A 26,014-nucleotide genomic window follows, 5' to 3' on the forward strand; every position below is an offset into this window, starting at 1 on the left:
TCAGTTAAGCCCAGTGTATGTTAGCTATAGCCAAAGGCTGCTGTTCAGATATAATACCAAAACCCAAGCGCTGAGGGGAGGAATTCTGTTGGTTACCCAGCTACGTGGCCAACATTCCCATGCAGTGAACACAGAGAAAATAACAGCACAATCCAGCTGCTTAAGGATTTATAGGATGAAGGATTACAGCTGCTTTAACAGAGAGGAGCTAATGTATTTCCTGTGACTACACATCCTGCCTGAGCCCATATCCCTCCGTTAATTACTCCAGGGGGAGCAGCTTTTCCTTTGCTGCCTTGCCGTGGCCCCATGCCAGCGGGGATGGGCAGCGACCGGGCTCCTTGAGCCGGGGTCACCGGCGACTTTTCCTGGACAGACCCCACGGGAGAGCACAGCTAGCCCAGCGGGCCGGGCCAAAGCGCCCGTGTTTGAGCCTGGGGACACAGGAGGGGACACTGGAGCGGACACGCCCCGCCCCGGGCAGGCGGCCGGAGCCCCCACCGACAGATTGACTCCTCCGCTCTTCTATGAGCTACGGCCCGCGGCCCTTCTCTTCTAGCCAATACGGCTGGCGGGCCCGCCCCGCCGTGACGCCATCGGCGCGCGGTGGGGCTGCGCCGCTACTCGGGACACTTCGGCCGGCGGGGCGGCGCCGCTACACGCAGCGTTACGGGCCATGGCTGCCGAGATCCACTCGCGGCCGCAGAGCCGCCGGCCCGTCCTGCTCAGCAAGGTCGAGGGGCACCAGGACGCCGTGAGCGCCGCGCTCCTCATCCCCAAGGAGGACGGCGTCATCACGGCCGGCGAGGACAGGTGACCCGGGGCCCGCTCCCCGCCGGGCAGGGCCGGGCCGCGGGCTGGGGCGGGAGCCGGGGCGGCGGGGGCTGCTGAGGGGAAGCCGTGTGTGCGCTGTGCCTTTGCCCGGAGGCGCGCAGGGACCCGTGCCCGCAGCCGTGAGGAGATCGCGGAAGGAGCCGCTGTCCCGGGCAGGAAGGTGCCGTCAGCTGTGACGGAGATGGGCCCGGCCCGCGGGGCTGGCACTGGCACTGGCACTGTCCCGGCGGCGGGAGAAGCTGCTGCGCTCCGGGCACAGAGCGCTGCCCCGGCCCTGCCGAGCCCTGGAAAGGCACAGCTCGCCCTGTGTGCGAATGGGTCCCGCAGAGGCTGTGAGCAGACCAGGAGGGAGGGAATCTGCTTCCCTCGGCCTTCCGCTCTGCTGGCTGGAGCACTCGCAGTGTGTCACTGCTTCCCCTGCCTGTCGGGAGAGTTGGAGTGCCCGAGCTGCTCCGCTCGGAACGAGCCCGTTCTGGTGGCTCGGTGTGCGCGTCCCAACCCTGCTTCCCTTGGGCTGAGCCGCTCAGGGAGTGAGTTGGCAGATCTGAGGGGAGAGGGGTGATGAGCTGCTGGGCACGGTGCTTTCTGCCTGGAAGGGAAGGTGACTTTACAGTCTAACCCTGTTTCTCTGCCCCGGCTCGCATAGCACATGAAAGGTCTGCCACAGAAGCTGGTAACATCGCTAAGCAGTTACTCAGATGGAGGGAAGGTGGAAATGAGGAAGCAGGTAGTACAGAGGGATGTGGCCAGGAGAGTGGTGAGGGGTCTGCAGTGTATAGCGAGAGACGGAATTTCACCCGTGCTATGTGGAAAGTGACTCTGAAAAGTGAAGAGAGATGGAAGATGCTTCTTAAGAAACTATGGCTCCGTTTGAAAGAACGATGTTAAAAGTACAAAAGTGCATTGCTTGAGGTATAGCTTGGTGCAGGGATAATTATAATGTTATACTATAAAGCTTTAGAAACTAAATTTGCATTAATATTTGCATGAATTTTTGCTCGACCTTGTGAGAAATAGGAGGGTATGAGTGCTGAAAATCAGCAAAGCAGCGGTATTATCTGAACTGTGTTTTCAGGCATTTATTTTTAGGTCAAAAAGTGCAAACAGATCAGCTCTCTGGTTGTCATCCCTTCCTGTGAAGATGGCTTTGTGCAGCATATGCTGGATAACAGCTTTTGGATGGGAATGGGCAGCTTCCTTTCCTTCCAGTCACTTAGGTGTGATTGTTTGTGTTTGTGTTCAGTTTGTGTTCAGAGAAGAAGAAATAGTGATTTTTAAGACTCCATGTCAGAGCTCAGCCTTCTCAGGGTTTCATGGTGCGGGCTTGCAGAGGCTTGTCTGTGGCAGACAGTGCCAGTTTTTAAACTCAAGGCCTAATGCCAAAGGTTAAGCAGACTTCATGCTTAAACTGCTGATAAGAGCCAAGGATGGAGCTGCATCTTTACCTGGGCAAGTTTTGATGCGAGATGCAGACCTGTGCAAAGACAGCAGAGGCCACTGCCCACCTTTGGGTGTGTGTAATTTCCAAGTGACTCTGTGGGCTTGTGGCTGAATTTGTGTCACCTGTCTTACTGTGAGAAATTACTTAAATCTTTAAACTTTCAGAAACTATTGCACTGTATTGCCTCTAATCTGGGATGCCTCCTACACTACATCAAAGCTTTCACCTGTTCAACATGTTGTCAAACAGTGCTCCCCTGTTTGCTTGCTACAAGAGGGGTGTAGGTGTCAATACTGCGTAACTGATTATGCTGCTGGCAGCAAAGTGCAGAGTGCAAGGAGCAAAAGAGCTGCTGTGTGTACTAAGAGCAGGGCTAAAGTATTTTTTATTACATCTTAATGCAGCTAAGGCTGTCAAGTATTTCATAATAACCAGTCTGAGGAATGTGTTTACAAGTTGGGTAGTGAGGAAAACATTGGTGCACAAACATTCTCTGGGAATGTTGTAGATTATTCTCTCATTAGATCTACACATTGTAGTTCTTTCTATTTTAAATTATATTTCCTAGAATTGAAAGTAATGGTTTTATTTTTTTAGAGGATACAAAAAAAATTCATAGTAGATCTGTGAATGCCAGCAAAATTCTACGATTTTTGAAAAACATTTTAAAGATGAAAAAAGAAACAAATGTACGTGTAGGAGACAAAGAGCTAATTTTCCCAATTGGATTTTTCAGCAGGACACTTGCCATCTGTGAATCTTTCTCAGAACTTATCTAGAAAGGATGATTAACTCTGTGTTCCCGTTGGCATCTTGTCTGACCCTGGCTGCAAGACAATATTGGGAATTGTTGCTGTGTGTCCCTCAGCAGACAAATAGCTAAGGCAAGAGGAGTGTTTCCCAGCTGCAGCAGGGAATGCTGAGGGATGATAAGCTGTGTACAAGACCCAAAATGCAAGATGGAAGTAATGTATTTACTACAGACTAACAGGAGCTCTGGAGTCACTGGCACATTCCAGTGCTGGTGTTTGGTGACCATCAGTAGCTGCTTAAAGTACAGTATTAGCTTTAGTTGTTTTGTTTGGGTTTTTTTTTTTTTTGCTTATGAAACTTAAATATTGGTCAAAACATGATTTAGTTTTAGCAGAAATTTGATAAAAACTATCAGTTGTGTCTTTGAGCTTTTGTTGCATTGTGATTAAACCAGATGCCTAATGCTGTTTTGAGAACAAGGTTGATAACAGTATAAATATTTTTGATTTAGTTCAACTACCAGAAAGAGGCAGTATTCTGTTCTTGCTTGGAAAACAACTGTCAGTGGTTGATTTTGGGTAGGAAAGCAGTTGTTGGTATGAAGGAGTTAGGAAGATGCAGAGGGCAGCTTGTGTAGCAGGAGCACAAACACTGCTGGAGCACAGCATTGTCTCTGCTCTCAAACCCCAGGGTTTTTCTCCAACACTGTTGGGTGCTTATTCACTCTGTAAATGAAACAGGATTGAGAACAATAAAAACTCTTAGAAACTGGTAAGGCCACAGTCAGTGTTGCTTGAAGATGGCTTTTGAGTGTCTTTCTTTATGTTACATTAAAAAATCTTATGCCAAAACCCCTTTGAATTGTGCTTCTATAAAGGTTCATGCTCCCCAGCTGAAAGCAGCTTCTGGTTCAATACTGAATGTTAGGGAAGTTTGGGGGTAATTTTTAATCTTGTTTTAAAAAGTTTTGCTTCCTCCTGATACTCTTAGAGACCTAAGTCTAGAGTTTAAAAAGTCTATATCTATCTCTGGGTACTCTTTAATGAGTTTTTATATCCTTACTGAGACTACTGTCAAACAATCCTGTGTCTTTCTAGAGCCTTAGGAATGCTTAAGAAGGGAGTGGTAGCCAGCTCTTCTCAGGTATGAGTACAGGATTCTCCATGAGATAAAGGCCAAGTTTTGAGGAAACTGCTAAAGACTCTAAGGCAGTTGTCATAACAAAGCAATTGAGTGACTGAAGGAGATTGTAGGAGCAGCATTACTGGAGGACTTCTCTAGTCCTTTAAGAACTAGTATTTCACAAATTAATTTGTTCTAACAAAAGGAGATGCATCACAGGTCTGTGGGAAAGGGAGTCAGGGAGAAGAGGCATTTTGGCACAGGTCACTTGCTGACTACTATGAAACAGTGTCTTCAAATTTTGCTCAGTCAGAGCTTTATATAATTAGATATAAAGCTGACAGCTTATCTTTGCAAGCATGGGGCAAATAAAGTCTAAATCTTTCTTAAACTAAAATAAGAAGCTTTCAGAAGTTAATTTTGCTAACTTGCAGCTGTTTGCTTAGGCTCTCAACTTCACTGAGGGACTGTTCTGTTGATAACCAACACAGAATTTATACTTCCATTAAATAATTTCTTAGAAAAGCAAATCTTTGATTCCTTTATTCTAGTTCAGTTAATTAACTACAATTAACCACAATACTCGAGAGGAAGCTAAGTCTGCTTTTGAAAAAATCAGCAATGGAAGATTTTGATCACCATGATAACTTATCATGTAATTTTTTTAAAATAAAAAATAATTATATGACTTTGCCTAAAAGTGAAAGAGTTGAATTAGTAAGGGTGGAAGCCACCATCTGACATGTCAGAACAGTTTGAGTATGATGGAGCTGCTTTAAAAAGCCAGTTAAAAAGCTGAAAGAGGTGCATAGGTGCTAACCTCTGCTATTAGAATGACCTGAAAACAGTTTTCCCCATATTTTGTGTTACCAAGAAATAACAACTGCTCTTTTTATGTTAAATTCTTTGCTGTTGATCCTACACGATGTCTAACTAATCAGTCCCCTAGTACTTTTCTAGAGAATTCTAGAGCCAGAACTTTTATTAGCTAACAGTAAATAGAACAGCACATCTCAGTGAAGCCTCTTGACAGTGTTTCCAGGTACATATATTTACAGATCATTTAGGAATGAGGAAATGTGATTTAAACAGTAGCAACAAGGCAAACAATGGTTAGGAGAAGAAATTTCAAGAGGACTTAAATTAACCCTAATGCTGACTACATGTGTGCTCTTAATTCTTGATGGAGTCCCTTCAGTGTGTCTGTTATAAGAATGTTTTTAATTGACAGTAGCTTTCCACTTCATTGCTGTACTCTTACATCCCTCCTCCCTGGATTTGACAGTCATCAGAGTAGTATAATGCTAAATGTTCTCAAGATCACTTATCTTTTCCTTCCAAGAGATGATTCTGGAAATTTGCAAACTAAAGCAAATTTTATAAAGAATCTTAGCATGCTGTCCAAGTCATCTTGTCAGCTTTTCACATTCTGTTTGGCTGGCTCATCAATCCTGATCATACTTGGGGCAGAGAAGCAGTGCAAACCAACAACAAGTAACATTGCTTGTCCTTTGTCTTCCTGCATGAGGGATTAGAGGCATGGCTTGGAGGAAATAATACTGACTTAGATATGTGGTCCTCTATGAATTCCTAATATTTGGGGATGGAAATGTCAATAATATGCTGGTCTAGAAGATGAGGTGCTTCTGTTATTAGTATTCAATATCTGGCTTGCTGAAGGGTGAGTTACAGAGAGGTGCTGTGTAAAAATTAAGAAATTTGGGCTTCTGTAATGAAATTATTTGCAATTTTTTTTTTTTTTTAACATATCAGCTACTTAATCTGCTATAAACAAACTGTGGTTTGCTCTGCCAAAGATAGAAAGTTCCTGCAGTTTGAATTTGACTTATATCAACCAAGGACAAGAAAGAGGTAAAGGGATGCAATTTGTAGCAATTTCTGAGGTGAGCTGAAATAGTGTTTACATTTAATACTTACTGAAACTCCATGTATAAATAATTTTGAAGAAAACTTTTCCAAGTCCAAGGGTACCTATTCTTAACAGCAGTGTTAGAGTGCTGTTATTTCTGTTATGTCATTCCTCTATTGTATTTGAGTAGCAGAAAAGCTAAGGGGAGTGGAGGTGCTCCATAGGTAATGAAGTGGTTCAGATGCAAGGGGTGATGCACTTACAGCGAGCTTCTCCCTGCTCTTCCCATGACACAGGACAATCCGAGTATGGCTGAAGAGAGACAGTGGCCAGTACTGGCCCAGCATCTATCACACCATGGCATGTAAGTACAACATGGATGTGGCACCATGGCGTAGTGTGGGTTTTGTGTGTAGGAGTTCTTCCTTCTCATTTCCCCAAGGCCTGGATTCCCTCAATGATCTTGATTTTGGGAGCTTTGCAGCAAATGTAGATCAGACTTTGATTTGAAACTAGCTGCATAGTAGGCGAGATCTGTGGCAGTGTTCTGTCAGAACCACATCCTTCACCAGGTAAATCATTGTGGATCTGCAGCTGGAGGTGATGGTAAATAATTTGTCTGCCAATTAAGTGAACTTTTCTGGCCACTAGCTGAAAGTTGAGACATAAGAATACTCTCAGCTTTCCAAGGTGTGCATTTTTCTCTTTAAGGGCTGCATTTGAGATAATTTTAGTGAGCTCAAGTTCTTAAGTGTAACCAGCTGTTGCTGTTAGCTCAGCTTTCAGCCTGTGTAAAATTCCTCTTGCTGAGTTGCACCTTGTGGCAGGAAATCCTGTTTGCATATGGTCCCTGTTGGTGTGTCTGAGTTACAGTAGTCATGTTCCTCAGCTTCACACATGGGAATTGAACTGTCTTTCCAAGGGATGTAAGCTATGCAGACTAGTTTCTATCAAACTACTTAAACAGCTTTTGTCCTGAGTGAAAGAATTTACTTTAATAAAAGTCATGTGTATCCTAATACCTCTATTTAAATATGGTAATGTACTTTCCTTTTTTTTCACAGCACCATGTTCTGCCATGGCTTATCATCATGACAGCAGACGGATATTTGTTGGCCAGGATAATGGAGCTATCATGGTAAGTTGTTGTGACTTTTCTTCTGAATGTAGGTTAGAATTGCTCAGATTGTCCATGTGTTGCTGGCAGCTGATAGTCTGTTTTCTTTCCATTCATTTTGGAATGCAGCTACTGCTGAATGGCTGAGCTTCTTGACTGTTAAGCTGAGATGAATGTGGGAGGACTGCAAAGCAAAGGTTCTTCTAGCTAGCTGTGAGCCTTTGAGCCAGTAGTGCAGCAGTGGACCCAGACAATTACACTTTGCCAAGGAGTAGTTTTGAGGGGAGTACAGTAAGCTGGACAGAGTGCCATGGTGGGGTTGTGAACTGCAGTTAGTTTGCCACTGGCCAAGAGTATGGATCTATCTGTATCCTGCCATCCTGGGTTTATTTGCTGCAGATCTTTTTGTGATGCAGAAATTTCAACACTAGCTATAAAATTATAAGAGGCTGGTTTCATCTTTTTTTTTCTTGCTGGGAATTCTTTCTTCTCTCTTTCTGTACTCTTCCTGTAATTGCTATCCCTGTCTTGGAGAGCAGACTTGGCAGAACAGAAACTGGGTTTTATTCTTGCCCCCCTTGGTGAAGGAGAGGGATCTTGTGACTCTCAGATGCTTTAATGGTTTCCTTTCTTTATGAAAATAAGGTCAAAATAATAACTGCCCCATAAGAAGCCAGGGAACTGCATGAGTATCATAAAGAGTGATTCTACAGATAACTGCTATGAATAGCCTGCAAAGAAGTGCATAGAATTCTGGTGATAACTACTGGAAATTTCAAGTTCTAAAATTTCATTAAGTCTAATGGATCAAATAGAGAACACTGTTACTTAAACCTGTCCATTGTAAAGTCAAGAACATGCAAATCCTAAGTTCTGTGAGATACAGTTTTGTTTGTTCCTGCTGTGGACAAATGAGATCTTACCTCTTCCTATAATCTCACTTCAGCAAACTCAATTGTGAAAGGATGTTCCCTGTTGAAAATTCAGCTCACTTAAAACCTGAATTTACAGTTGGTATTTCAGTGTGCTTTACTCCAGTCTCAGGAGCTGCCTGTTTTTTTGTGGGATATACTGCTGCTATGCAAATTTTGGTCAGTGAGGTTGCTGCTCCTTTTAGGGTGCCAATGTTGCTTATGCCACTGTGGTATCTTCTAACAATTTCACTTTGCTTTTAGGAGTTTCATATTTCTGAGGACTTTAATAAGATGAACTTTGTGAAGACTTATCCAGGTAAACTGTTAACCACTCTCTACACTAACATTTGTGTAAAGGGAAGGTACCTACAATGTTAGGGAAACTGGACCCAGTCACAGATTAATCAGATCCAGATGTGCTTTAACTCTGACTGACCTTATAGTTGTCACTTAGTTGGGGCATAACTGCCATAAGAAGAACATTCTGTCAAACATCTGAGTCCAAGTTGTAGTCATTGTCATTAAGTTCATTACATCATTAGCCTGCAAGTGTAATGAGCCAGAACTAGTGAGCTCAGATTTTGCTTTTCAGGTGGAGTAGTTGTACTCCATGAGTGTTGGTGTAACAACTTTTTAAAGGTGCATTTTGATATTTGCAATTTCTCTCCTGGCTTCTTGTAATCAATGGGCTTGGTTACTCCTAGCTCAAGGTAAAAGTCTTTACCTTCTCTGTCATCCTAGGAGAGCAAATGGGATGAAAAAGAGCTTATTTTTCCAATATGTGGGAAACAGGGTATGTCTTATAATATTTATAGAAATTATAATTTCATCATTTGTCTACACACCCTTTAGAAAAATACTCAACTCAATTGCTGATTAAAATTGGAATATTTTAGGCCTGAAGGAAGCTCTTAAAGACTGCAGATTATGTAGCAAAACAAAGTGCAGTTTGTCTTGTGACTCCCTGACACTGATAGAAGCAATGTTCATGCTTGGGAGAAAAAGACCTTGTTCCTAAAGCAGCAAAACCTCCCTTTATCCTACGGGAGATGATTTGACAATTCAGTCAAGGGAAGTACTTGCATCTTGGGGGGTGGGGGAGGTCTCTTTTTAAAGCACGTGTAACTGCTTGCTTAGTGACAGCATTCTCAACAAAGCTGGGTGAGATTTTGTTGCTGTCACAGGGAGCAGTTTGAATGCCATGGACTAGATATCCTTTCAGGTCCTTGGAATGATGAATGTGAACATAGCTCTCTGGAGTTAGAAAAAGATGCATTTAGTAAAGCAATTCAAGTTTTTAGATATGTTTCATTATTCCCAGAAGTTCTGAGCCAACTAGAGGAAGCTGAAGGTTTGCCTGTTCCTTAAACTTGGGTATTTGGGCTGAACTCAGCTTCTCTCTCTCTGGGAGAAAGGCTTACATCAACTGATGATGGGTTTGGTTCACTTGAGCTATTCAAAAGGCAAATCCTAAACAGAATTATGGAAACTTTTTCATTCAGCCTAGATGCAAGTATAATGTAATGTTGGAAGTTCTCCCTGGGGCATTGCATAGATATCATCACCTTTGTCTGTCTGAATTAGAATGGAAGTACACAGTACTTGGATTTTTGGGGAAAAATAGCTGGAATCTTTTTCTTCTTGCAGCTCATCAGAATCGAGTGTCTGCTATTATTTTCTGCCTGGCATCAGAGTGGCTTATCAGCACAGGTCATGACAAGTGTATCAGCTGGATGTGCACCAGGAGTGGGAGCATGCTGGGGAGACATTACTTCACCTCTTGGGCTTCATGTCTACAGTATCCTTTAAAAAATGATTGCTGCCCTGAAGCTGGGAGAGTACTTAATTCCTTTTCCTCAAGCTGTTCCCAACTTTTCATGTATAAAACCTAGAGTGACATCTCTTGCAAGTCTGCTAACCCTTATTCTCATTAGAAGTTTAATACCTTTATTTCTGTTAGTGGTTATTAGCAGAAGAGACCTTGAGCTGCAGAAATCCGAGTGTGTGCTAGTTCCTGATTTTGAGGTGTCTGTAGCATCTTGTGGCAGTGAGTGTATCTATAGCCTGGCCTGTACACTTCCTGGGCAGGTCACTTTGTTCAACAGATGCCAGTGTGCCTTTGAGTCTTCTAGAGCATAAAACATGAAAACCCTTTGGACTACTTTAATTTTTCTGTCTTTGCTCAAGTTAATCTTTTCTATCTTTAAGCTGCCATATACATTGAAATTTTATTCACCAGTAGTAATTTGTTTGCATACAATTTCTGTAAACTACATTTAACTGCAGCATTTGCAGCTTAGACACTCTGGTTGTCTGTTCAGCTCTAAGTACTTCAGGGCATTATTTACCCTATGTAAAATACTTAAAAATCCAGTAGCTTGAAAGGTAATTCACATATCAAAGCTTTTGAAAGAAAGTTAAATACTGAGAATTCTAAAACTATTTTTAGCACTTATTAATGGTGGCAGTTTAGATGTGGCTGGACAGTAATTGAAAGTATTGGTTGCTGTAGGAGGTTTAATGGCAGTAATGTTTTAGAAGTAGCAAGATTCAAAAGCTGAAACATTGGTCAACAATATCTCTTGAAAACATGAAGCCCTCTGTAGAGTGGCTGCATACCTGTGCCCTGGTAAGAAGCTGTGAGGAAAACTCAGTTGCCATCTGCATGTCTGGCCTTCTGAGGTCTCCCATATGTACAGACCCTGCCTTACTGACTGAAGAACTGTCAGGTTTATACTGTTGTACTGCTGCTCTTCTTTAGAGTCTGGGGGAGTTGTGTCCCACAAAACATTCCATGTGCAGCTTCCCTCAGCTGAGTGCAGCACAGAATAGGTTAAAGCTGGTGTGTGTGTTGGAGACCAGCTCACAGCAGTCTGATGAACAGTCTGAGCCTCACTGAAATCAGTGGCTTCTACAGCTAATGCTATTGCAAATAATGACACAGTTTATTATTAAAGTAGAGAAAAGAATATGACCTTTTATATCAATATAAAAATAAATTTCCACTGAAGAACTTGACATTTGGAAATCCATTGTAATTGATCTGCCTTTGGATTTGTGTTTGGAAGAATCAGCTTGCTGTGTGTGTACTAGGTGCTTGGCCTCCCTTATCAGGAGGTTCCTTAGAAGTTGTTTGTTAATGATCCTATGTGTAAGCTTCTGAAAAACACAGCAGAGTGCCTATTCTTTACTGGATTAGTGGGGATAAGACAATCCTGAACTTCCAAGATGAAGAAAGGATCACATGTTCGGGGAGTTAGAGGATTTGTTGAAAGCAAATTGTTTATCTCAAGATCCTGAAGGCTTAAGAGATTTTGGAATGTCATCAGATGGCAAAGCCTCTGCGTTTTCACTCAGGGTGTTAGGCTTTTTGGTAGACTGTCTTTTTAAAGTTAGCCTTTTCTGTTGGATACCAGAGGCTGCTGCTTGGTTCTGTGTGATTCAAGGAGGACACCTAAGTTTATACACTGCTCTTGGGTTATGTGCTGTCAGCTGCATAGGCCTTTCATGGCTCTTGCTTATAGTCTGAATAACAAAAGTCTTCTAAAAGCAGCAAATTATCTAGTTCCACTGGCTTGCCATGCTTTGTTTTCTGGAGTTCATAGTTGCATCATGGCAAAAGCCAAGTATCAGAACTGTTACGAGGTAATGGTTTTGCCCAATGTGCCACCTTGTTAATGAATCCCATGTTAGGCTTTGGTGAGGCTTTTAGCTCAGTGTTAACTAAAAGAATCTTTTCTGAAATTAGCTCAGTTTTCAATATCACACTCAAGAACCTGCTTTGGTAAACTGGGAAGTCTAGAGAACAGGACAAGGGAGACAGTCTCACCTTGGCAATAGCTAGAACATTGGGAGTGTACTTCCACTATAAGGTGAACGCTTGTGGAGGGTCAGCATCCTTGTATCTTGGTTTTCCTCTCCTGGGGATATCAACTACTACCATGCTAGAAAGCAAAGGGTTTATTGGAGAAGACACCAGGTAAGACTGAATACTGCCCGATGTCCATTGAGGTGCTAGTAATGGTTACAGAGAGCTCTGCACTGCAACAAGTATCCTGATGAGTTTTGGCATCTTGTAGACAAGCATGAGTGTTTTTTGTAAATATCTGCTAGAAATGGCTTGAAGCTGCTTGGCTTGCCTTAAACTAGGGCATGGATTATCTCATGGCTTTCTCCAGTGGCTTTCTAAAACTCTTCTCTCTTATCTTCTGTACAGTTTTACTTGCACTTGTAGGGAAGTGTGATGAGAAGAAAGGAATAAAAAATGTTTATTACAGTCTCCAACCACTTTAAAAGTAATTATGCACACATTCACCCAGCATATTAAAATGTTCTTTCCAATTTTTTTAGACCCTATAGCAGACTGTTTCAGTCATGAAAAATACTCTTTGAACAAATGAAGCTTCTCCTTGACTGGTGTTCAGATATGATCATGAAACTCAGCATGCATTTGTTGGTGATTATTCTGGACAGATCACTCTTCTGAAGCTTGAGCAGAATACCTGCTCAGTTATCACAACCCTCAAAGGGCATGAAGGTAAAGTAACTCTTTGTCTTAAAGCCACTTGTCCTAGGTACGGTACCTCTTTGTAAGTTGGGGTGAGATGTTCAGTTGCATCTCTGCTTCTTCAGAGTAGATACTGGATGAAAAACCAGTCCAGGGTAGTGGTTATCATAAGCTGTTGTAAGCTGTACGTGACTTCCTGTTAAAGAACAAGCACATTCTTGCTAGAGGGAAATCTTAGCCTTATAACCTACAGGCATTTTTATTATAGATGAAAAATGGAAGTAAGCATGTGCATTCAGTTAAATACAAGTTATCCACTAGATGGCCACCTTTAAAAGCTTTAGTCCCCTTATCGGTAGAGAAGCTGCCTACTCTAAGGCAAATGTCTCATCCTCTGTAGTACAGCTGAAGTCCTTTCATCAAATGAAGAATCAGGTGGTCCATAACATGATACAGAGCCAATGTCTGCTGCAATGAGTAAGGCAAGAATGCAAATCACTGAGTAATATGTAACTTAATAATATGCTAAGAAAAATAAACAAGACAATGCCTTTTCCCATGTGGTACTGGCAACTTCCAAATCAGCTGACAGTTTGCATGTGGGTAGGGATAAACTACTGGGTCATGAGTCTCTGACCCACTGGAAAAGGCTGCCTTGTTTAACAACTGGAAGTATAGAGTAGGCTTTGTTAAAGCTGGGTAGATTCCTGATCTACAGATGACTGTAAAATGATGCAGCTGATTTTGAATGCAGGAGGCAAGTTGAGATTTTCAAGTGATAAATGTCTCTTCTGCTTCCAAGAAGAATTTCAGATTGCTTCTATTTAGAGCAAAATAATTCTCTTGGCCCTCGAGACTCCTTTCCCTCTCTATGCTTTTGCACTGGTCTGTGTTCAAATACAACTTCTTGGTAGATGTTGCAGTTAGTCCAAAAGCAGTATGTCTGTGTGGCACTTTCTTATAGTGTGTGTTCTGTCTCTTGAGTTGTGGACTTCCAAGCACCAACTTCAACAGTGCTGTCTACACAGCAGCCAACCTTGGCTCATATATTTCTATATGGGGACTGTGATATTTAAAAAGAGAATTGAGATCAGCATAAAAGATGATTTCAGGGGCAGAAACAGATTTTTCTCCAACTGGTATAGTACTAGTTATTTAATATTTTTCCTTTTTTTATTTTTTAAAGCAAATCAGATTATGTGTAACCTTTTTTCCTCCACCATATTTGTGCAATATACTCAAGATGTAGTAACTAAACTTAAATGGCATCTAATTCTTTGAGTGCAGTTGTGTTTGACAGACTTCAAGAGTGTGATTTTATTTTGTTTGCTTTCTAGCTCTTGCTAAGTGTGACTTCATAAGCAAGCAGTGTTTGCTTTGCAGTTGAAATGATTTCAGAGTTTCTTCTCAACTTCCTGAATTCACCATGTATATCAGCCTCCTCTATGCAATGCTGTCAAAGTTAGTGCCTTTTTGGTGCACATGCTATTCCCAAATGGGTCAGTCTGAAAGCAGCATAGCCCTAAAGAAGGCAAAAAAAATCTCTTGCTTCAGAGCATTGGAAAGAACTGATTTGGGCCCTTATTATTATTCATTGTCTTGGTTTTGGACTAGCAAGGCTTTTGATTACACCTGAGCAATGGAAGGATTCTTTGAAAGGAAGGATCTCTGCAAAGGAATAAAATGTCCTGAATTCACAGCTATAGGTGGCATGAGTAACAAAATTACTCCTTTAGTCTCCTGGCTGCCTTACCATCATGCATATGGGTTTAGTATAACGCTGCTACTGTCAGATGACTCATTTCTTTCTATCACTGACTAATTCACAGTCACACTGGACCTTCTGAAATCTGGTTTTGTAATTTAGTGAGTCGTGGCAGATGTGCTCACATCAGTGAGCATTTCATTTCATTTTGTTTCGTAGTCCAACTATTTTAAGGTTGTAAATGGTTGTTAGGGAGTTGCTTTACCTGAGAACACTGCGTGCTGTGCTGCAAGTACTGACCAAGCACCTCACTTTGTTGTAGATACTGGTTTCTGCTTGGCAAGTGTTAGTACTTCTATCTTCCAAAGCTCACATAGCCTGGCAACTCTTAAAATCACCTACTAAATACAAGGGGCAGAGCTCAGACTTTCTGGCTTGTGCTGTATCTGTCTTCTTAGGGACAACTGTTCTATTGTCCAGCACTCCTTGCCTCTCTGGCAGGACTGCACTTAGCTGTTGGATGCTTCCTTTGCCTTAAGGCTTTCAATAAGTTACTGGAGTAAGGCAGTACCTCAGGTTTCACTTCAATGCTCCAGGAGGGCATCACTGTGTTGGGGAGCCAGTCCCTTAGATCTAACTGCAGAATGTTCTTTCCTAGGGAGTATTACTTCCCTGTGGTGGGATCCTGTCCAACGGCTGCTCTTCTCAGGTGCCTCTGACCACAGCATTATCATGTGGGATATTGGTGGAAGGAAGGGGCGAACGCTGCTGCTCCAGGGACACCAGTATGTAATGGAGTCTTATTTTTCCTGCATGTCCTGTAATGAACATACAGTCCCATGAAGACTAAATAGCATGGCAAGATACTTGAATCATTGTGAATAAAGGAGAAAATTTCTTTTTGCAGAATCCTGAGCACTTTGAAGGGGAAGAAGAATAATCAGTACTATAAAAGCTTTACTGATAAATCATTTTTCTTGTTCACGTTTAATACATTCTTAATACCATGGTTTAGAAGTAACACAGAAGTAGTTTATAGAAAGAGCTGTGTAAAAATCCTAAATAATCTGTTTTGGCCTTTATGTAAAAATTGCACATGTCTGTATTGTAAATACTGCACTGAGTTACCTGTGAGAGGAGGGCTAGAACCTTTTCATATAAGAATGTTCATTTTCACATATAAAATGAGCTTCAGTAGGTTCCTGTTTTCTATCTTTCTCTCATTGAGGTGATAACTGGTTGGTTAAATTACAGGAGTAGTCTCTCAACCTCAGAAAGTGTCATGTCTCCCCTCTTCTGAAGTTGAAGTAATTGTGTACAATCAACTCTTAATTTTTAGAGACTCAACACTAGCTGCCATTTTTAAATGTAGGGCTCTAATTCAGTTTGACAGGAAGTTCACCACTGAAGATATATTCTACTTAGAAATGCACTGGTATAGAGATCTTGTTTACATTTAAAGATAATTGTCTAGTGTATTCTCTTGTCTAATTCCATGCATGTCTCTGTCCATCTTTGATCAAGACTGATAGTCTTAGCTCTAGAGCTCTTGTTAAATCTTGAGTATTTAGTTTTATGGATAAAGAATTCATAAAAGAGTCTTAGTTACAGAAAGGTAACTGAAGCTGGTAACTGGAGGACTTTATACTCTTGTTATTGCTGCCTCATGTGTCCTGGTGAAGACTTAGGTTCTCTTCATACTGAATGGGAAAGTAACTTCTGAGAAGCAGAATGACTCTTTAATTCAATTTAGATGTTGCAAAGCAATTTGATGCAGCTCAGATTCTTTGTTTAATTTCTTAGGGCAGACTTTTGTTTTGCCATTACTTTCTTTAGGATTAAATTGTTTTATTGGTGAATGCATACTTTGCTTTGCAGCTACAGCCTGACTTACTGTGATTTGTTAGAAAAAGTGGAACCTCTGTCTGCTGCTTAGTTGCATCTTGAAACAAGTATTTCTCTTTATTTTTCCAGTTGTCTCTGTTTGACAAGTGGCTCTCCTTGCCAACACACAAGAGTATTTGCACATGCACTCTGAGCCAGTTGACACTCAGTTGGCCATCAGGGCTTACTGCCAGCAAATGTTAACATGGGACTGTACCTCTGGTATTCTGGTCAGGCTTGAATGAACAACCTCAACATCCTGATGCTAGGGTAGTGCTCAGGTGACAGCATCTGTTCACTCATCCTCAGAGCTCTACTTAGTGAACTTAGCAAACTGGAAATCAGTTTTGGGCTTCCTCAGTAGCTTTATTTACAAGTGTAAATGAGGGTTTGCTGTGAAACCAAGCTTTGTTTAAATAGCTGTGGTAAACAGCGTGTGCTTTGTTTGCAGTGACAAGGTGCAGGCTATCTGCTACATCCAGCTGACACGGCAGCTGGTGTCTTGTTCAGCTGATGGGGGAATTGCTGTTTGGAACATGGATATCAGCCGAGAAGAGGTAACTTCATGTTAGAGGTCAAAGATGTTTATTTCCTTTTTTCAGAGACTAATGTGGATTTCCTTAGTTCTGCAGGCTGCTTTCCTCACCTTGTCTAACACTTCAAGCTGAATGATATCACTATTATATTCTGTTCTAGTGACTGCCCATGCTGCAGTGTAGTAAATGGGTGCCACAGACAGGCAAAGTGCAGGAGATGCTTGGGACTGCTTAGAGTTTTATCTCAGAGAGACAGCAGGTTCACTGGAATGCCTGTGGCTTTGCTTCTGGAACAACCTAAAGCAGTCAGACTACTCTTGTGGTAAAGAAACCAATGGACTGTGCTTCAATAGTCTTGAAATAAGTTCTCAACTCGTGTCAAAGCAGGTAAAGAAGTGAGAGGCAGATTTTGAGATGTAGATTAGAAGCAGAGGTTCAGTCCCCAGGCAACTTTTTTTTTTTTAAAAAGATCTCAGTACACACCAATTGACCTGGCCATACACTTTCTTTCTGCATCAGTTCATATTCATGGTGGTGGAACTGAGAATATTTTTGTTTTCTTATTGTCAGCAATCTAAGTGAATTGAAAAGAAAAAAATGCTGCGTTGTTCCAGCTCTCCTGTCAAGTCTCAGGGAGACTTCCTCATGAGATGTATAAAGCTGTATAGAATATACATGTTCAAATTCAAGTCTATGTACTAAAAATATTGTGCCTCTCTATCTCTTAAAGGGATGTTCAGTTAAAGTATTTGAGAGAGCTGAAATGTGTAAAAGCTCTATTTTCATTTGGCCTTGTCCATTTATGGCAGGAAAAGTGTGTGGGTGGGAGAAGGGATGCTTAACAAAGATGTGGGCAGAATGGAAAATGCAGATGAGTTCCTAATTATTTCAAACTGCAATTCCATGAAAGTAGAAAAGACAATTACTCATAGAATTTACTTCTGGACACCCTCTTTCTTAGAGGGGATTACTGCCTCATAGCTTCTACAGTTTGGACTACACTGGTTTTTAAAAGCCATTCAGACAACCAGAGCAGCAGTCTTTGAATGCCTGCAGAGGGTTACTAAGTACTTTAGTTGCATCTGAGTAGTAACTTAGATGTTTGAATGAGTTTTCTTATTAAGGCAGTAACATAACATATTCCTATAGGCTTAAAAACTATAGGAGGTGTGTAGGTAACCAATAACTGTATTCTTGGGTTTGAGGTTTTTGTGCTAAACTTTATTTGTACTATGCTCTAGGCAATTTATTGTTGTAATGTCCAGAATTGAACCAGTAAGACTTTACTTCGGTGCTGCACTTGCAAGACTTTATTTTGGGTTCTTAAAACAAACTTCCTTGACTGTTGTATGAGGGAAAACAATTCTGATTGCTTACATCTGCTCTTTTCTAGGCTCCTCAATGGCTAGAAAGCGATTCCTGTCAGAAGTGTGAACAGCCTTTCTTCTGGAATATAAAGCAAATGTGGGACACAAAGACAATAGGGTTGAGACAGGTGAGATATCTGGTTTCACTGCTTAGCTGTACTTCAGCACTTGAGCTGTAAACAGGAGACCACTAAGGCTGGTTAATCTTTTCAAGTCTTGGTATTTTTGCTGCTTTGAAGTGAGGTATATTCAGAAGTTACAGCTTCCAGGCACTGCTAAGACATTTCCAAATTCTGTGGAAGTGTTGCATCAAACTTCTGTCACAGGTCAAACCAGGCTGTGCTAGGAGTCTCTGTTGTATTTCTCTGGATGTTCCCATGATTTGAACTGTGGACAGCTAATCCTCAAGTGTTGTGAAAAATGACAAACAGTGCCCCATAACTAAGCATGTAGATGCTCACTCCAGTGAAGCACTAATGGCCCTTTCTTGCTGCACCAGAATGGGAAAGCTTTCCAGGTAGTTTTCTTTAAGAAGGGACTGGACAGGCACCAAGACATTCACCTGTTTCTGGCTTCCTTAGACTGTCTTTAACTGGGTTGCTTGTTCAACCTTCTTTTTCCCCTTCTCCCAGAAGGAGCTTCCAGGAGAAGAGGATATGCCCAGAGAGTATGGAGATAAATCCATTAATGCTCCAAACAACTGTTCAGAACTCCAGAGATGTTGATCTTTTGTTGAAGAAACAGGGCATTTCCTAACAGGTTGCTTTCTGACAGGTCACAAAACAGAAGCTTTGTTGTTTTTGTTGTTCAGTGGACACTTGGTACGCTGGTCAAGTGACATAGTATAGTGACTTACTTGTTTATTTTCTTCTTCCTCCATGAAGCATCATTGCAGAAAATGTGGGCAAGCAGTGTGTGGCAAGTGCAGCACCAAACGGTCGAGCTACCCAATCATGGGATTTGAGTTCCAGGTCCGTGTCTGTGATTCCTGTTTTGAGTCGATCAAGGATGAAGAGTGAGTAATAAACTGTATAACTCTGCTGGCGTGCAGAAACCCTTGGGCTTGCTCCACATCCACACACAATACTACAGAACACACTCAGCTGACTCTCTGCTATAAGCCCTTGGAGGCTGAAAGCACTGTGATGGCAGAGATTCCCCTGTCTGCCTCTGCAAGCACACTTGGTCAGGTGTGGAATTACAGCATTTTTATCCTTGTTAGTTCTTCTTTTCCAGGAGTCCAGATCTAAACTTGAGATGTATTTGTCTCAACACTTCAGTTCAGTTAAAAGCCATTGATTGCACTTAATGTTGCTAAGTGGGTGCCAGACAGTGCACTACAGTATATGCATTAGTTCATGTGCACTTTCTAAAAACTTTGGAAATATTCTTCAGAGCTCAACATTATTTTCTCCATGCAAGCAAATCAGGTTAAACATCATATGCTGTCTTATTAATCTTGTGACAGAAATGAAGGAACCCCTTTCCTCTTGATATGAACAGAGTAATCAGATGTGAAAATTTTGGGAGTGTTTGGGGTTTTTTTGTTGTGTTATTGGGTTTCTCATTTGTTGGGAATTTTTGTTTGCTTGGTGTTGGGCTTTTTTGAAAAGTGGGATGTTGTGCTTTAGTTAGCTTTTGTAGCCCGTAGAGGAAAAGTGTAGCTGAGTTTGACTTTAACCAGGAGTAGAAGTATTTGCTAATTCAGTGTCCCACTTCTGCTCTAGCATTACTAACAGTCATGCTTCAGAAGGTCAGGAGATGTCACACCTGTACAACTCCACAAGCAGTGCCTTAGCATGACCTGCTAATTTAATTCTGTCGCCTTTAATATGGCACTGCAGCTCTTGCAGTACATTTATTAGTACTTGAGCAACTTAATTTTCTTTTAAGTTTATTTTGCACTGCTGTAGTGATGCCATGAAGCTTCATCTGATGGCTGGCTTTCATTTCAATTATTCTTGTGCAGCCGTACTTCCTTGGCAACCTTTCATGAAGGAAAACACAACATTTCACACATGTCCATGGACATCTCCAGAGGGCTCATGGTGACTTGTGGGAGCGACCGGATTGTGAAGGTATCACTGCATCTCTTTCCTGCATGCCTAAGAGATATTTAATAGAGAGTTCTTTTTGTATATTCTTTCTTTCTGACCACTATTGCTACAAGCAATCTGTTGTGGGAAGAAGGAATTGTATTGAGGAAATATGCAGGTTCCTTTGCTCTGAGCTTCATGGCTTGGAGCAGGGCCACTGAAAGCCTTTGTTACTAGTCAGTGACATGGAGCTCAGATTGATACAGAATCTTGCTGTGCCTGAGCTCTACATTCACCATGCATGTCAGAACTGAGACTGTGCCATTCTGCCATTGTTTTACATTAGCATGTTTGTGACAAACTGCTCAGCACTTCTTAAAACAGACTTACACAGAAGTGCAAAAAGACTCTTGAGCCCCAAATTCGGCTTTTGGTTTGTAAGGCTGGTGTAACTCTGAGATTTTCCTCAAGCATAGGTTAAAAAGGAGTTGTTACCTTGTGTCCAGGAATATCTTTATGTTTGCTTGTATGCCTCTTGCAGAAAGACCTATGAGTCTGACACTAATGCTGTGTAATTCTCCACAACTGCCTTGCAGATCTGGGACATGACGCCAGTAGTTGGTTGCAGCCTTGCCACTGGCTTCTCTTCCCGCTGATCTCCTCTGTGGCAGGTTTATGCACCTTATGTACAGCAATATGCACCGAATGAATGGAATCCTCCTCAAGAATATTACTGCAAACACTGGTTGCTTGATTCTCTTCCTGCTGCTGTTCCAGGATGGACAGTCACCCTTGTAGAGCACAGCTTTTCTGTTGGGCTCCCCGGGAATCTCCGTGCTGCTGAAGTGTGATTCCGCAGCCTCTCGGACTGACAAAAAACCATTTATCTGCAATATGACACCTGGATGGAAGGACCTCTTGTCTCTCAGTTTACATATGTAGTGTTAACAATGTGCTATATCTGCTGATATATCTTGTACAGATACCTTGTAGCTAAAACATTACCAGAGTAAAATGAGTGTAGTAAATTCAACTTGTGCAAATAGTAAAATAACTTATTCTCTCCTCCAAAAAGCAGTTCTGTTGAAATGTTTTTGACAAGTCACTGTCTAAATTGCCTCCAAAAGGTATGTTGGTTATTCCTGTGGAAGGAGGAGATAGTTTAAAGTGGAAGGTAGCTTCTTTCAGATGAGATAGTAAGAGAACTTTTGATCACACAAGCTCCTTTATTGGCTTTCTTGTAGTATTTGTCTTCAAGTTCAGTTGTTAGTGAAATCACTTTTGTGGAACAGCTGTTCTGTGTAGGTAGCTGGTGAGTCTGCAAACAATCGTGGGCTTTTTATGTAGTGTTTTAGCATAGCTGATAAACTTCTGTAGTTCTGAAAACATGCAGCCCACCTACTCTAAAGACTGGCCACAGGTATGAGCCATGTACTTTGACAACTATAATGTTGTTAGAAAGGAAACCTAAACAAACCTGCCTTGTTACAAGGAACAGTTAAGGAAAAATGGCCAGCTAAATTTTAGAGATGTTTTTTCTGTGGAAAGCCTGATGTTCTTTAATGTTAGGGAACCTGTCTCTGCTAAAGTCCATCATAAATTCAAATACTGTCTTGATGTTGCTTAAAACAGATAAATACTGAGCAATAATTACTGAGGTACAGAACAGCTGCTTTTTCCCCTGCACCAAGGAGTGTTAATCCTGAGATACCTATATTGATCCTTTCCTGTTTCGAAGCTGAGAAGTATGAAGAAGAGCTGTGAGGTTTTTATGACTGTGCAGTTGGCACATAAAGTAAATAAGTAGTGAGAGATACTGTCAGTAAACTGGTTTGTCAGTTGAGTGAATCTCCTGCATTTGAATACTGTAAAGGAGACTTCATTTTGTAACTGGAAGCTAAGGTGATATGTCACAGAGTTTAAGTTTGGAGCTGTTAAGATTTATCTGAACACAGCTGCAATATGTATGAGGACAAAAAAGGGTAGGTCAGCTGGCCTGGAATAGGTGGTGTTACACAATTATCAAAGGTAATACGTTCTTTCTGGCAGAAGAGTTGAGGGTTAGACTGTCTTTCCTTACAGCAACAATCAAGTGGTGCTATGAGTATTAGTGAATTCAAGTCCTAGGTGTGTAACTTGACACTAATAATCTGCATTGGACCATGCTGTAGGCTGAAATAGATTAAGATCATTAATAGATCGTAATTCACTTGCATTTTAAGCCAAAAATCTGATAGTCTCCAAAGGGCATTAGAATCCAGCATATGATAGTTACTGTTACTTTGTCTGCTTTCCCATGGGCCTTCTATGGACGTTTTGTGAAGAGTTTTTAATTTGCTAGCCTTATTGGGGCACTGAAGAATAAACAAAACCATCTTTTGTGGGGATCCCAAAACTTGTCTTGCCTTCAATCCAGGATTTAGCACTTGTCACAGTGATTTGATTCAACTCTGGCTACATGCTGTATAGCTTAGGTTTTTTGGGAAGACTTATTTCTAAGCTGTTGAGAGAAAATCAGCTTGTACTGGAAGAGCAGTTGCAGCTTTATGCTCTGAAGGCCTTCACCCTTCTAAACTAGGAAGGGGAGTGTTGCAGGGGTGAATAAACTCTGATAATTCTCTGCATTCACTTTCAGACTTGGTCCTGTCTGGTTCTGGAAGAGAACACAAGCCTTCTTCCTCACAGCATGTAAGGCAGAACATGAATTACAGTGCTAGAATTGTTTAATGTCCCACTGTAATAGGTTAGGAGGATCTAGGGTGTGAGTTAAGCTGGGAGATTGATGTAGATGTGCAATGAGTACCATATTTTTACCCAGACATTCTCAAACCTATACCCATCATGCTGAGGTATGACTCCTTTGCATTAGCACTCCAGAACTCAGCTTTTTTAGTTCTGATGACTCAACATGCCCCTGCCCAGCACGCAGCTCCCTCCCTCCCTTCCCTGTGAATACTTCCTCTGCTTCTTTACATTATGTTTTTGCCACTAAATAATATATTCTCTACAGCCTAAGGAATCTATTTTCTATAATTGATATACTTAAAGATAGTGTTGGTTCAGATATAATGACAATTATGGCCACTAAATCATTAGTCTTTTAAGTGTACTCTTGGTGTTGAATGAGTAATGCTCACAAACCACTAGAGAGAGAGTAGTTTTGTTTATAAACAACTGTTTTGAAGGCACACACTCTCATGAAACTGAACGTACTTCAAACTATGTCAGCTCAAGTGTGCAATTACTGAGAAGCCTTGATTTGAAGCATTACAGATCTCGCTTGTGTAACCTCTTCCATTGGGTCAGGGAAGGGGAGCAAAGGGTACTAATATGTGCTAATTCTTTCCTAGTTGTATTTCTGTACCCTGCATAGTTAAGAGAATCTAGATAAATCTGTCCTTTGCTCCTCCTTGTCTGTTTTTTAAACTTTGATTACATGTACAATAAAATATTTCTTGATATTCACTTAGTCTGTTTGGATGATCCTTTTATTTTTTTCCCATCTTGTGAAAGCACAATCTACATTTTGTGCTCTGGCTCTTCCTTTACATGCCCCATGTACAAATTGTAGGTTCCTGGGAGAGCTTGTTGTCTGTGTTTCTTGGAACTGAATGAGCAGGTCAAAGGCCCACCATGAACCCCTGAGATGAGAGATGAGCAATTGCTGTGTGATTCCAGTTATGGATGTGTAACCCTATCCTGTGTTCTGCTTGCCAGCTCATACAGACATCTCTGGTTCATCTGGCTCCCCTTCAGGACTCTGCTAAGTTTCTTATCTACAGAATACCACAGGAGATGCCTTGGACCTATCTGAGGTTGCAAAGAAATGCTAATTTTGCTGGATGGGTGAGCACAACCTACAATGTAATATATACAGAGGACACAAACTGCAGCCACACAAGGTGCTTGCACTTGTTTCATGATCCTTTCTCACAGAGAAAGGATGGGGATATGCTGGAAAGCATCCTTATCCCTCACAGTTGCTCCTGGCTTTACAGGCTCAAATACTGCACTGGTTGGCTTTGTAACCCTTGCAATGTCTGAATGTTGGTTGATGAGTGTGTTGTGTGGAAGAGTTTGACAAACTCGCCCCCTTTGAATGAGGACTGAAGAGCCTGTGTGATATATAATAATTTTCCTTTTTTTTTTTTTTTTTTTTTTTAACTTGTCTCATTTTTAACAGCTTAAACTTCTCACCTTTCCCAAGGCAAATTCCTGTGTTTTCTAGTTCCAACAAAAACTGACTGGAAAAAAATGAAGCTGTTGCTGATCTATAGTCAGAAAAGCCTATTTAGATGTCCCTGTAGACCATCTTATATTTTGAGTAATGCAGATGAACTCATAGTTGAAGATGCTGGAGAATTGGAAATGGTGTCCTTGTAGTGAAAGCACAAAAATAGATGTATTGGTTTTCTAACCGAGAATGCACAGTTGATCACTTCTCAAATTCCTGTTATTGGAAATTTCATTTAAATTTCAGATAGCTGAGCCAGGTCGCAGTACCTGTAGTATTGACTTCACTCATTGAGGAGGTTAAGAATACACTAGATGCAGGAAAAGGACAGGTTTTTATGTTGATCAGATTCTCTACTACAGAGCTGAGAAGGAAAGCTAAGGTTTTTTATCTCTGTTAACCAAATCCTCAATGCTGAATGACCTGACTAACTGTGAAATGCTGTCATCAAACGCTACAGAAAAGGATTAATTTCTGCCAGCCTAATGTTTAAAAACTGATTTTGTGATCAACTAGCCATCTTACAGGGAGTTTCAATGTGACATTTGAAGGTTTTGTTTGCCTCTCATTCACAAAAGGCAAGGATCAGGGATCTCTTAGGTCACTGATATCAAGTGATCCTATGAAGCTTTTTGTCCCTTGGGAAGATGTAAGGGCATGGGCTGTAGCTAGTTGTGTAGTCTGCTCAACTTTTAATATGCAAAAGCTAATTGTTGAACAGATTCAAAGACAGCATTACTTGTTTCATTACTCTGGCAATGGAAGTATCAAAATAGTATAATAAAATCTATACCACTTTTTAATAAAATTAAATACCAAATAATAAACTGAAATATATGGGATCATCGGAAGTTTTGTTTTCTGCTCCTATGCATGACCCTTTTCCCCTCAACATAGTAGCTCTGAGTTGCTGTAACTACCTGCTGTCTGACTCACATTTGTACCCAGGGTCTCTGACAAGTTCTAGTGTATAATCTGCTCACAAAGAAATACAAGCGTATTCTTTGACTTACTCTTGATGTATTATATTAATTTTTGTGGGATTGACTGACTTGTCTGCAGAAAATTTGGTACATTCATTCCTAAATTGCTTTGTATCACAAAGAAATTATGGGTTGTGAAGGTACATGTTTTTCTCCTCTTTACCTTGTTTATAGAGAAACAGACATTAGGGTTTAACTTGCTCCTAGCTTTGCTACTCTAGCTGTCTTTCTGAAGCCTGTTTTCAGCTGCTCTCAAAATTTACATGTGTGTATCTATCAAAGCTAAGTTTTCATGAGCTCAAGTGCACCTGTGCAGCTGATCAGGAGTGGGCACTGCTTGCTTGTACTCTGTGATGGCATTGCTGTAAGCCATGGCTGGTTGTCAGTTCTAGTGCTGTCCTTTCTTTTGTCTTTTCTCTGTTCTCATTCATATCTCTTTCCTTCTTCCATAGTATATGGCTCCTTCTCCAGGTTTCCTCCACAGCAGCACATCCATATTGGAGTTTGGCTCCCTGAGACAGGTGATAGCAGCTCCTGAAGCACAACTGCCCTGCTCACCCAGACCTCCTGATCTCTGCTGCAGAGGCTGAATGAAGGATGACTGAGGCAGCAGACATGGAAGGTGAGTGTGGTTTAAGACACAACCCACTTCCTTATCCTCAGCTACAAGGCTCCATCCCACATTAGACACCCATAGCAGTGCAGCCATGC

At 41.4% G+C, this 26,014-nt stretch overlaps 1 protein-coding gene across 1 annotated transcript; it reads left to right on the forward strand.

The window, feature by feature from the left end:
- Positions 1-574: 574 nt before the first annotated feature.
- WDFY1 (WD repeat and FYVE domain containing 1) lies at positions 575-23,551 on the forward strand. Its single transcript, XM_079315258.1, has 12 exons — positions 575-813; positions 6,317-6,384; positions 7,085-7,158; positions 8,313-8,367; positions 9,699-9,849; positions 12,476-12,588; positions 14,922-15,048; positions 16,599-16,704; positions 18,077-18,178; positions 18,935-19,065; positions 20,020-20,128; positions 20,683-23,551. The coding sequence occupies exons 1-12, from the start codon at positions 677-679 to the stop codon at positions 20,740-20,742; spliced, it is 1,233 nt and encodes a 410-aa protein (XP_079171384.1). The 5' UTR covers positions 575-676; the 3' UTR covers positions 20,743-23,551.
- Positions 23,552-26,014: the final 2,463 nt, after the last annotated feature.

This window comes from Erithacus rubecula (assembly GCF_903797595.1).
Source record: "Erithacus rubecula genome assembly, chromosome: 11".
NCBI lineage: Eukaryota > Metazoa > Chordata > Aves > Passeriformes > Muscicapidae > Erithacus > Erithacus rubecula.